Source organism: Wyeomyia smithii, chromosome 2 (assembly GCF_029784165.1).
Source record: "Wyeomyia smithii strain HCP4-BCI-WySm-NY-G18 chromosome 2, ASM2978416v1, whole genome shotgun sequence".
NCBI lineage: Eukaryota > Metazoa > Arthropoda > Insecta > Diptera > Culicidae > Wyeomyia > Wyeomyia smithii.
In genome coordinates, this window is record NC_073695.1 from 185,235,689 (window position 1) to 185,249,112 (window position 13,424).

Here is a 13,424-nt window from a genome sequence, read left to right on the forward strand (position 1 = left end):
TGAGAAGGCATTAAAAATCGTTATTTACATTTTAAGATTTTTCTGGTTGCAATATGTGAGAGATATTAGCATGCTGTCTTCGGCAAAGTTTAGTGTTGTGAGAACATCAAATATTTTGCTTATGGTTCTGCGCTACAAAAAAGCAAGTAATTCATTTTACCAATTCAAACAAAAACAAGAACGAATAAAAAACTTAATTGTAATTTATTTGCAACTTTACATCGATTTTTTTAGGTTTTTTTATTTATTTAGGTTTGTTCAGAAAAGTTTTAGGCAACTTAATTATCTATCTAAAAAAATGTTTTAAAAAAAAAGTGATGATCGATTTTTTATAGTCACTTTTTGTTTTTGAATTTTTTTTTCAATACAGGATCTCAAATTGAATTTTTTGAATGTTTTTTATAAAAGATCAGACAGTTTTCTCAAATGCATCCCTTGACAACTTTTCTCTAGCTTTTGTCATTATTCAGATATATTGATTTATGAAAAAACAACTGCAGCTTTTTTCATATGTTTGTACAGATAAATTTTCCAAAAAAAATTAAAATCGCTGATTTTCCTATTTAGTTATTGATTCAACATCTTCAATAAAAAATAGAATATTAAAAATTTCCCGATTTTATCACTTTCCCTATTTTATCACGCCAAAAATCATCAGGGTGAGATATAATCGGGTGATCACTGTATTACTTTTAAGTAACAAATTTATTACAAATGGATTTGCGGGGAGGAGTTGGCAGCACGGCTGATTGATGGTACGTGCTCTGAAACCTCTCCGTTAAATTATTGAATTTCAAGTAATTTATGCAAGCAAATTTGCTGAAAAGTGAAGAAAAGTTATCAGTGATGTTTTTATAACGCGGTAATAATGAAGTATCAGTGAGTATGCGAGTGTTTCTAGCGTTGGAATGGCCAATTTATCCACGCTCAAAAATTGCCAAGTTGCAAAGCCAGAGAAGTTGTGCAAGTGTTAGTGCTAAATCGGTGTTTCGCTCTGGCTAGCGGTGTGTTATGCACGTACAAAAGATTGCGTGGTGATGTGAGCGAAGAAGATGGCAGTTGGATAGCATTGTGCTATGGTGTCGCTTGGTGCTGCTCGGTGTGCATACCATCACCGACAAAGCACCATCATCAGAATGATCTAGATGAGTATAAGTTTTGTGTCTCAATTTTTGACGTAGGACTACGTCTAACCGCACTATATCGAGATACATTCCGCGAAAACTAAAACCAAGATGTAACGTCGGAATGAAAGATTTCAAACGGTTATACCGATGTAACCACATGATGGATCACAATAGTCAATATGTCGTTGGATTGATAAAATGATGGACAATTTTGTGATTCTTCAATTTTCATTATCACCTCATTGTTGAACAGTGAAAATTGAATAAAAGTTTCAAGGTCGAATTTTCACCAACAATGTACCAATCGTATGCGAGCACGCCTGGCACAGACTTCATGAAGAGACACCAACGGCCTGCTGTGATATCCTGTATAGCAGTGGCAAAAAAAAATTTGACAGAATCTCCCCGTCCCAATAGGTCAACTAATTTTAGCTTGATGTTTGATGTCTTGAATGTGAAGCTTTTTCGGAAAGTTCGTAACCACCTCCACTATCAGACAGTATTACGTTCTGCTGTTAATATATATGTTAATGTTAATAAAACTGATGTCTTGAAGGAAAATATGATTGCACAGGCAACAGCACTGCACCGAGTAATGAACAGAGCGCTGGTTACTCGTCTTCTATCAGTGCAGAAAAACTCGGAATTCAGTTTTGGGCAGTCAAGCCCAGTGAAAACTACATTGCCGCTGTTGACGCACAGTGGGGCGTGGAACACAATCGAATTGCCGTTTGAATTGTCTTCTTCTTCTTCTTGTTTCGTATAGCAGCAAATATCTGAATTTTATATGATTTTTCGGGTGCCGCAAAATACGTTACGCAGCCGGGGACAACAAAATGCGTTGTTTATTTTTGAAATCTACACTCTGCTTTTTTCAGATTTATTTAAATAACTGAATATAGGGTATTAAAAAGACAATAGAAAACCAAAATGCTCCGTACAGATCTTTGAATAGGTAGTTAAACGAGCTGTACTGATGATTATATTTTACTAGCTAAATGAATTTAGTACAATATGACAATACTAGTTGCATCCCGCGTTGGCGGTATAGAGGAAAACCAAATTCATTTCATCTTGATATTAGAGTTCCGACATTAGTATTTGTATTTTTCATTTGAAAACTTTTTTGAATTAGCATTTGCAAGAAAATGTTACGAACTGAATTTCTATTTTTAACAACGGCTTTTTCCCGTTAACACGCAAGTTCATTAAACAGACAGTATGTGAAGTAGAGAGAAAGAAAACTAAGCGAACTGGAAATATGATACAGATTTGGAAAAATATACCGCATCCCGACAGGGAGATTGCGGGTTCAAGTCCCGTCGGGATGCGGTATATTTTTCCAAATCTGTATCATATTTCCAGTTCGCTTAGTTTTCGTTCTCTCTACTTCACATACTGTCTGTTTAATGAACTTGCGTGTTAACGGGAAAAAGCCGTTGTTAAAAATAGAAAATTCGGTTCGAAATATTTAGCCGTACGGAGCACCCTCCGTAGTTGTGTCGCACTTGCAAGCACGACGCAGACTGACTTTGGTCTCGATCACACAGGTCTATAATGTCGTTTTCGTTTTCGCGGTGTAGCTACACTTTTTCCGTGCTATACTTTGCAGCTTCAAATAAAACATTTTCAGTGTCATTGCATTGGTATGCGTAATAATGGGATAGCTGTCAATTCGTTTTGTTTTGGTCATTAATATTACATTCGTCATTTTGTCTCGTTTCCATTTAATATGTCCATCTCGCAAATGTGCTGAGAAAAAATTTACCTGACACTTTACCACGTGGAGCGAAAACCAAAACAAACCAGTTTTGACACATACGTGTGAATGTGTTGGTAACTTCCTACAGTACACTCTGCTTTTTTCGGGTGTCGTCAGCGACAGAAAAAGTGTAGGGAGAGACAGAAAAAGGGTAGTCCGAAAAGTCAAATAAAACATTTTCGGTGTCAAAAGTGTCGTTTGAGTGTAGCTACACCGCGAAAACGAAAACGACATAAGAGTTATCAGCATCAGCTAACTCTTCTGTGTGTGATGAGATATTTCTTTCAGTCTTTAAATAACGCCTGCACAGCAGTGTGTGTAGTTAGGGATGAGCAATAGAATAAGGCGGCAGCGGAATGTGATACGATATAGATTGTTGAACAGTACCACCGTCCCCCGTAGTTTAATTGGTCAAAGCACCATGCCGGAGACAAGAAAATGTTACTTTCCATAACCTTACTTGTAACTGAACAACGCTATGCAAACATTAATTGCTGAGGCTAATGTTGTACATCACTCTAGCCCAGTTTATTTTCGCAGATAACGGACATATAACGTTCAAATATAGTATCTTCGTTGTTCTTTGGTATCTTGAAACTGATCAAATTTTTTCTGATAGATTCTGTATACTGATAAAATGTTCAAATTGACCTGAATTGAATGTTAACATGTTCATAAAATTCTATGTCTATTTCAAATTTTCTATTAATTTTCATTTTCTACTAAAAACGTACTTCATTATCGATATTTTTTCCACGAGCTTGTAACTGCAGGAAAAAAATTTATGTGACATCTTTGCCGCTTTGTAATCGGTGAGTGAGCCAACTTCAACAAGTTAAATAGATATAGAAGGAAGTTTAATTTCTACTAAATCGTACTCAATTAAATATTTTATAGGAGGTTGCCTTTTCGCGTAATAAAGAAATCTCGCTGTATTAGAATGAAAGGTATTCATCAATGGTCCGGAAACCAAATTTAGGGGGAAATTTGAATCTAGGGCTCTATAGCAATATTTTAGGGTGACTAAAATTTTCGATGCTATCAAGTATCTAACTTTTTTATTTTTGTACATAGAAAACCTTGTTCTACAATTTTAAAGCTCCAATAATTTTAAGTAACTTTGTAAAAAAAAGTTCTTCTCTAAAACATTGCTATAGAGCTCTAGACCCAAATTTCTCCCTAAATTTGGTTTCTGGACCATTGTGAATGTTAAAGAGAATGTTTTTACCTCTAAGATAGAGTGCTGCAAAGAAATAATTAAAATACAGACCCCGTTCGATTTTGGCAACACGCCAGAATTTTTTCTGTTGCCAAAATCGAACCATGCCAAAAATGAACGGTTCTTTTTAATGACTTTTTTGTCTTTTAAGTGGTCAAAGACGACCCTAACAGTAGAAATGGCCACCAATGAACTAGTTTTAGTTCATAGTCGTCTGACGACCTAGTTGCTTGATACTACCACCCGAACTAAAATACTTTTCTTTTGGAAGATGTTGAGCATAAATTGGTTAAAATAAATCGAGCAAACTACAAAACTAAAACGAGCACAAATAAAACATAGCTTCAAAATAAAAATATAAAATTATTGTAGTCCTACGTCAACAATGCGGTCGTGTCTTGGATACCACCCTCCTACTATTTAAGAATGCTTAGGGACCGTTCCTAAACCACGTGGTCATAAAGAGGGGGACGGGGGGGTTTGTCAAAAGACCACGAAAGACCACGCATGGGGGTGGGGGGGTTAACGAAATGACCACGTGGTCTTTTTTTCTGACTTATAATTTATTGTTGCCACCAAGTCAAGAGCAAAAGCTTTTGCATTTTAGAAATATAGAATGTACCGAATGTTTAAAAATAAAAATTTAAAAAATTCAAGCGAATTTTTGGCACTAGACAAATGAAAAGACCACGTGGTTAAAGTCGCAAGGGGGGAGGGGGGTTGGCCAAAAGGCCACGAAAGACCACGGGGGGGGGGGGGGGTAGGGGGGGTATAAAAAGGGATCAAAATATGACCACGTGGTTTAGGAACGGCCCCTTAGGCATTCCGTTTTGTGTGGTAGCTGATAGCGGGTTTCGGTTGCCCTTTTGGCAAGAGTATGAATGTGAGAATGTGTGAATGATCTGTTTGGCGTACGGAGTTTTTTACGCATGTAGAGCATTTTTTCATTGCCAAGCTGGGTTGCCGGGTGCGATGAATCTCGTTTTTTTTTGTTTTCAATTATGCGCTGCGCGTTTGTTTCCAGTAATCGACAAGTGCGTTTTTCGATAATGTGTTGAAATTTTGTTTCAATTCGTGTTTGAGGCGCAGGACGCAACACAAAATAACACTTTTGACATTTCGTAGAATTGTATTGAATAACACCATTTAATTTAAATTGCCATTTGAGTCCATACCATTGCTCATTACAATATGGGACAATATGTTTGGATGCTTTCCCGAAATTTTTCAGAACAAAGTTTCTGTGAGCTTTTGATTTTCGATTTTTCAAGCTTTTGATTGAATGTTGCAGCTGAATAGTTTTTATAATTATAAATAATCGTTGTAGCAGCGTGACATGAATACACGACAACTGTACTATGATAAGTTTGGCGGTTTGAGATCGAATTTAGGAACATGTTTTGGCTCAAGTGCATGTTTGCATTTTCATATACTTTAAGGGCTTTGGATGCATGAAATTTTGCCAGTTTTTCAATTTTGATAGATAGTTTTTGCGTCAACAACCTAAACTCCTTAATCCAACTCCGTAGTTCTTACGAGAGTGTCACTGAGTCGGTGGCCTCTCATTCAGTAAGTATTACATCATCAATATCCTTTTTAATATCCCCAAGCTACGGTAAAGATGGGCGTGGCCAGCAATGATGACTATCGGGCCCACTTCAACTCAGATTGGTTTAAATGTTACTCCCAAACATTGTACCTCATACAATCCGAGTGGAAGCGTTATTCATCAGTCTACAATCTACGAAGTATACCGTGCTTACGCTACGCTACGCTACGCAACAAATTTATTACAAATGGATTTGCGATTGCATACACGAAGGTTGCATGAAATGTCAGTATGTGGGACTGGAATTTTGTGACTGTACCATTAGGAAAGAGGCTGCTGCGGGATTGAGTTGGAATTTTGGACTTTTTCGAGCATACAAAACTTTTCATACCAACTGCTAAACGAAATTCCAAAAGTTGATTTGAATGTTGTTTTCGAATTGATCGTAACATGATTGATTCAGGTTACTCTCTCTCTCTTTTTCTCACTCTCTCTATCTCTCTCTTTTTCTCTCTCTATCTTTCTCTCTATCTCTTTCTTTATCTCTCTCTCTCTCTTCATCTCTCCCTCTCTCTCAACTCTCTCAACTCTCTCTATCTCTCAACCTTTCTCTCTCTCTCTTCAATATTCTGAAAATTCCACTTTTTTCATCAAAACCCCCTCGTACGGATTTTCTGGCTACGCCACTGTTGGTTGGTTGTTGATGTTTCCGTCTTATTTAGCTCTGATTAAATCAAAGTTATTATATGAATCTTACTCTGAAAATGATTTCGAGGCCGTTACATAGGCTCACTAATAGGCAAACATTAGAAGATATGTCAAACAAAGTTATCAGCAAATTCCAGATGAAACTAACACTCACAATGAAGTTAAAATTTCAAAAAAAATCGAAAAGTTTTCATTTGTCAAAAATTACTTCCATGTATTTCAGAGATAGCTAATATACATATATTATTTGTTAAGTTAAAAATAAAAATATATCATCTAACAATATTGTCTTATAAAAAACGATTCTGAATGAATCTTAGTAAATTGACGAAGAATTTACAAATATTCGCCGGTTCGTACTCTGCTATAAATGTGTATTTTTAGGAATTTACACTTTCGATTTTATGCCGATATTACGGTCACGAATATTTAGTAACCATCGAAAATAAAATAAAAATAACTTATAACCGTTGCAAAAATGTTCATTTCTTGTTGAGCAATTTATGGTTCTTATGGTAACCATATTTATGAGATAAACTGTTAATCACCATCAGCAGCAGCATTGCAGTTTTTCTTGAATTTGGGTGTCGAAATCGTGTAGCGCTGCAATGTTAGACCATCTCGCTCGGTCCACTTGTACGGCACGGTACTGTTGCCTTTGCCTGGTTTTGTTTCAAGACAACGGTTTTTACTAGGTTTTAATGGCAGGTTAACAAATTGTTTGAGAATGAGGATATTTCAAACTTTTCGAAACATTTTTACCTTCGAGACATCAAATTGTTCTAAGGCCATAGAATTGACCTGTTGGGACGGGGAGACCCTGTTATTTTTGTTTTTGAGACTGATGTAGAGAATGTCACAGTAAATGATTGGTATCTTTTCACACCGTCTGTGCTAAATTTGCTCGCACGTGATTGGTTCATTGCTCGCGTAAATTTTTTTTTCAAAAGGGTGACATCCGTGAGATTAGCTATCAATAAGTTGGAGGTGGAGGTGAAACCCTCGAAAATTATATAAATTTACTTCTAAGAGTATGATCTTAACCAATTTTTCAAAAAAATTGGTGGATTTAGTGCAATTGAAAACGAAAGTGTCAACTCTCACAGTTTTTGATAACCATATGATTTCACTGTAACCTGGTAGGGATGACACCGAGGAGGAAAGGGGTGACACCCAAGTTTTCCACCCCGGGTGTCACCCGGTCACGCTATGCCACTGTTGACGCAGAAAACGCCCAGCTGACCACCCTAGCTACTTTTAGTACTCGAGGCGTTGCGTCGCCTGATCAAGCGACGCGCCAGTTCAACTGACAGACGCCACGATCATGAGCCTTAGCTGACCGTTGGTCGGCTTCGATCAAGTCTTCTTGATCCAGCAGTCAACGTGGATGGACGTTAAATTAAAAAAAGTTAAGTAAAATAAAATCAAGTTTGAAAAGTTGTAAAGCAGTGAAGTAATAAAAGTAAAAGGCAAACCGAATTGTAAGTTACGAAATAATCAAATAATGTTTAAAATTAAAGTTTTTAAATTTCATAGTTAAAGCTACAATGTATGCTGTCGAAACGGACTCGCCATTGTTCTATTTCCTGCGATCCTCAACAATCTTCAAAATTCGTTTCCATTGTGGACAAAATGGCGTCAGCACATGGAGAGCAACCGAATAAAGATGCCAACTGTAGAGCTTGCCAGCGTCCTGACGATGCAGAGGATATGGTCCAGTGTGACCACTGTGATTGCTGGCAACATTTCACATGCGCGGGAGTGAGTGACGACGTAACGAACCGTTCTTGGGCGTGCGGCAAATGTAATGCCATGGAAGCTGGTGATACTATCTCGCTGATGAGCAAGTCCAGTCGCGCAAGCTCGACATTTTCTATCGACTTGAGTAACCTAGTTGAGAAACAGAGATTAGAACGAGCACGTGTGGAGTTGGAATTACAACGTCGTCATTTAGATGAGCAGCAGAAGTTGATTGATAAAGCTGTAGAGGGGAACGAAACGCGCAGCCAATGCAGTGAAATTTTCGAGCGCGACGAGTGCCATAAAGCCACAGCGACTCGTACTGCCCCAGCACCGCCACGCGTTGCGTCTGATCGTCGTTCACCGATGCCATTGGAAACACCCAGATCTAGTCTGCTACCGATGGTTTCAACTCCCCTCGCAGTGCTAAACCGACCCGTTTCGAGATCACTGTCGGGAATGGATGAACATCGAAAAGCATTAATCAAGCTGAAGGATCAGGTGGAACTATGTGATGCCCGCGCTACACCAACACCTGAGCAACTGTCTGAGTTACAAGCTCAGCTCGAGAGCTGCCGAAAAATGCTAGAGAAGTTCCAGCCCGGAGGTAACAACCGCGAATCATTCCAGCATACGGAAGAGTCCAGCTCATTAAACCCAGCGAGTGTGAAGGCAGCAGTGAATAAGTCTTGTTGGCAGAAGCCAACTGGGGCAATCCCGAAGACGGACAGGACACTACCAACAGTTCCAGAAAAGTACCGTTTCCCCGCTGAACACAGCCAACCCAACGAAGTCGAGGTGCTTCGCTCTTTCGACTCATCGAGGAATCCGGTAAGCCAAACTGGTCAGCCGGTAAGTGAAGCCTTTACTTTCGCCGATAGGCGCAACAGCCATGTTCAACCTGCAGGTAAATGTCAAGTCTCAAACAATAATAAAAACGTATTAGATTATGATTATTGCCCCACGACCAAAAACGATAATAATATTCGTAGGCACCCGCAAATTGATGCGTGCCAAGGATATTTTAATACTCAACACAATCCCCGCGAGCAGCGGCGAGATTCACACGCGCGCCCGGGTGAAATCAATTACTTACCTCCGTCGGAGTTACACTTCGAACAAAATATTATCGAAGAACAAACTCTTTATAACCCTATGCTATCGCCGGGATTGAATCAAACATTGCCCCCTCGTTCGTTACAAAATACGCTTCCAAGACAAGTGAATTACTTTCGTGCCTCTGGTTGTCCTACACAACAGCAGCTAGCAGCACGGCAGTCCCTGGCTAAGGAGCTTCCTCGGTTCTCCGGTTATCCCGCTGATTGGCCGATTTTCATATCGAACTATAACTACACAACGGACGCGTGCGGTTTTACAGATGGGGAAAATATGCTTCGTCTACAAAAGAGCTTATCTGGACCAGCCATAGAAGCGGTGCGCAACCGATTAGTATTGCCAGCAGCAGTCCCTCAAGTGATCGATACCCTCAGAACGCGATTTGGACGTCCAGAGTTACTGATTAATGCCCTGTTATGTAAGGTGAGAGAAATTCCTGCTCCAAGGTCCGACAGGTTGGAAGGTTTGACTTCGGTATGGCGGTGCAAGCTTTATGCGATCACATAGAAGCAGCGAATGAACACGCTCATCTATCGAATCCGTCGCTTTTGCAAGAGCTCGTTGCCAAACTTCCAGCAGACCAAAGAATGATGTGAGCCGGATACAAGCGTAGGTTCCAATACGTCGGCCTAAGAACCTTTGGCGACTATATGGCGTCGATCGTACAGGACGCATCCAGTGTAGTGGGCTTCGAGCCCGATATTAGGAAAAGTAGCGTTCGTGATCGACAGAAAAATAAGAGCTTTTTGAACACTCATGTAGTGGAAGGTTTGAAAAAATCCTCTGAGATAGCGAATGAACCGAGGGAAACATTGAAACAAGTTGATTGTGCCCACTGCGCTAAGAGTGGACATCGAGTGCACGACTGTGTCGCGTTTGAAGCGTTGAATGTCGACGACCGTTGGAGAAGGATTCGTTCGTTGGGACTTTGTCAGAACTGTTTGTTCAACCATGGCTGCCGAGGATGTCGTAATCGAAAAAGCTGCGAAATAGAAGGTTGTCGATACCGCCATCATTCGCTTCTGCATTCTGTTCGAGGCCCCCCGAAAGCACCGGCATCGTTCACACAAATAGCAGAAAATCACACTCATCGTTTGCCGACATCGCCGATCTTGTTTAGAATAATTCCGGTCGTTGTTCACGGTACCAATGCCACCATCGAAACCTATGCCTTTCTCGACGAAGGCTCAAATCTAACGTTAGTCGACAGCGCATTGGCGGCATCGCTTGAAATGAAAGGAACGCCACAACCTTTGTGTCTGCGTTGGACAGGTAACACCTCACGCATGGAAAAGAGCTCACACAGGATCTCTCTTGAAATTAGCGGCATGGGGCAGGAAAAACGACGCAAACTCGTGAATGCCAGGACGGTAAAAAGTTTCTGTTTACCCAGCCAAAGTTTTCAGGCAGATGAGGCAACAAAACAGTATAGTCATTTGGAGGACGTCCCTCTTCGAAGCTACCAGAACGTTAAGCCCCAAATACTTATCGGCATCGACAATCTACGATTGGCGGTACCATTGAAGGTGAAGGAAGGTGACGGAACTGGTCCAATAGCAGTGAAAACCAGATTGGGGTGGTGCATCTACGGTCAACGTGGAAACAACGAAAGAGAGCCTCACAGCCTGCACGTGAGCAAGTGTACGTGCAATGAGGAACTCAATGATTCGGTGAAACAATTTTTCGCCATTGAAGCTACCGGTGCGAGTCAGTGTGAAATTGCACTGTCGGAAGCAGATCGACGAGCACTTTCCATTATGGAAGCCACCACTAGACGAAAGGATAATCGTTTTGAAACGGGATTATTATGGAGAGAAGATGACATAGAATTCCCGGACAGCTATACAATGGCTGAACGTCGCTTAGAATGCCTTGAGCGACGAATGAATCGTGACCCGGCATTGAAAACCAACCTACATGAACAAATCTTGGAATATAAGGCGAAGGGATACGCACACAAGGCATCGAAGGCAGAATTGAATGCTGCTGATCCGCGAAGGGTGTGGTATCTGCCAGTTGGAGGTGTGACAAGTCCTAAAAAACCGGGGAAAGTCCGGATCATCTGGGATGCTGTAGCAAAGGTAGATGGTGTGTCGCTGAACAGTGCGTTACTGAAAGGTCCGGACCAACTTTCGTCTCTCCCGGCCGTCCTGTTTCGTTTCCGTCGATACGGAGTGGCAGTTACATCGGACATCCAAGAAATGTTTCATCAAATTTTGATTAAAGATGAAGACAAACACTCTCAACGTTTTTTATGGCGCAGCCATCCCTCGGAAAAACCTTCAATTTATCTGATGGATGTGGCCACTTTCGGTAGTACCTGCTCGCCGGCATCCGCGCAGTTTGTAAAAAACATGAACGCAACGCAGCACGCCGAGCTCTATCCGGAGGCGTCAAGGGCGATACTAAATGACCACTACGTCGACGATTATTTAGCGAGTTTTGACTCGGAAGAGGAGGCAGCAAAAGTAGCTAATGACGTTAGATACGTACACGGTGAAGCTGCACAATTGGCGATCGAACAGAAAATCAGTTCTGGAGCAATTAGGTGAAGTGCAGTCAGAAACAAATAAATGGCTGAACCTAGACGATGGGATGAAAAGTGAAAGAGTATTAGGCATGCTTTGGAGTCCGTTAACTGATGAACTAAGCTTCTGCACCCAGATGACGGAAAAGATGCAAACGCTGATTCGAACAACCACTGGGCCAACAAAGAGGCAGGTGCTACGGTGCGTTATGACGCTGTTTGACCCGCTTGGTCTTCTTTCGTCATTCATCATTCATGGCAAAATACTCATTCAGGATCTGTGGCGAGCAGGAACTGAATGGGACGAGCAAGTCGGCGATGGGATTTTCGAAAAGTGGCAGCGGTGGATACAGATGATTGGTTACATCGCGAATATTCGAATCCAAAGATGCTATTTCCCTCAAGCTACTGGGAAAACCTACGTGAATTCCGAGGTGCATGTTTTCGTTGACGCTAGCGAGGTGGCGTATGCGTGTGCCGTATATCTACGAACCTATGATCGAGACGGCGATCCTCAGTGCAGTTTGATAGCTGCAAAATCGAAAGTAGCTCCGTTGAAGCCCTGGTCGATTCCCACATTGGAGCTACAAGGATGTGTTTTGGGAGTTCGATGGTCGAAATTCGTCCGAGACAATCACGATGTTCCTGTCACCAACATAGTATATTGGACCGACTCTAGAACGGCATTAACCTGGATAAAAGCAGATCCGCGCAACTATAGGCAGTTTGTTTCATGCCGAGTGGGCGAAATTCTGGAGCACACGGTATCCAGTGATTGGCGGTGGGTCCCGTCTAAATGCAACCCGGCGGACGAAGCAACAAAATGGGGCAGCGGGCCGTACTTTGATCAGTGCAGTAAGTGGTTTCAAGGACCGAACTTTTTACTTCTCCTAGATTCCGAGTGGCCGCGGGCTAAAGAACCCGCTGCTGACACAAAAGAAGAAATGCGAGCATCGATCTTACACCACTACTCTGAGGAGCCGGTTATAAACGTTGGCCGGTTTTCGAATTGGAACAGGATGCTGCGAGCAGCTGCATATGCACTGCGCTTCAGTCATAATGCTTCGAAAAACAACCAAAATTAATTGGGCAACTACAGCAGTCGGAGCTTCGAGCAGCAGAAACGATGATTATGAAGCAAGCGCAACGCGAAACTTACCAAGATGAGATTGCTGCTTTGTTATTCGAAGAGCCGAACAAACCTAATCAAAAAACCATTGGAAAAGACAGTTCTATCTACCAATTGGTACCCATTTTCAGGGCCGGCGTGACATTATTTTCCCGAGTGGGTAGTAAGGAATAGGGGAGGTTCATGGGTGACAAAGGCGTAGCCGGGAGAGGGGGGAATGACCTTCTGATACCTGACCCAAATTTTATGAAAAGACGACAGTGCATCAACAATAGGGTGCCAATGGAATGCTTAAGAGAAATTAGATTTTCGAATTTCGTTCAGTAGTCATGTTTTCCATCAATTTCCCATGAAAGGCGATTATATAGGCTCATTTGCAAAAGTAATTAGACGCCGTTGCGAGTGGCTTTCCGAGAGTTTACCGGAGCACTCGCCATGGTGGGCATGCATCTAGGCATGTTTTTGAGTTCTTTCTTCGTTCTATTTATCAATTTCTCCTCAATTTTCGCGTCAAGATTGTTGAGGTTGTCTCACGCTTCTGGTTTGT

At 41.2% G+C, this 13,424-nt stretch overlaps 2 protein-coding genes across 6 annotated transcripts in view; both read left to right on the plus strand.

Annotated features, from left to right (window-relative positions):
* The window catches only part of LOC129722804 (uncharacterized), a 34,874-nt gene that overhangs the window by 8,274 nt on the left and 13,176 nt on the right, over window positions 1-13,424 (plus strand). Inside the window, exon 1 of one of the 5 annotated variants that reach the window (XM_055676570.1) lies at window positions 8,918-8,936. The exons of 3 other annotated variants lie outside the window; for them this stretch is intronic. The gene's annotated coding sequence lies outside the window, so the exon portion shown is untranslated. Of the gene's footprint in view, window positions 1-8,917; window positions 8,937-8,993; window positions 9,013-13,424 lie in introns of those variants that run through there. One more of the 5 variants, XM_055676569.1, reaches the window with a different exon arrangement.
* On the plus strand, window positions 11,841-12,833 carry LOC129720265 (uncharacterized). The gene has a single exon (XM_055671719.1). It carries the CDS (start codon window positions 11,841-11,843, stop codon window positions 12,831-12,833), a length of 993 nt encoding a protein of 330 aa, XP_055527694.1.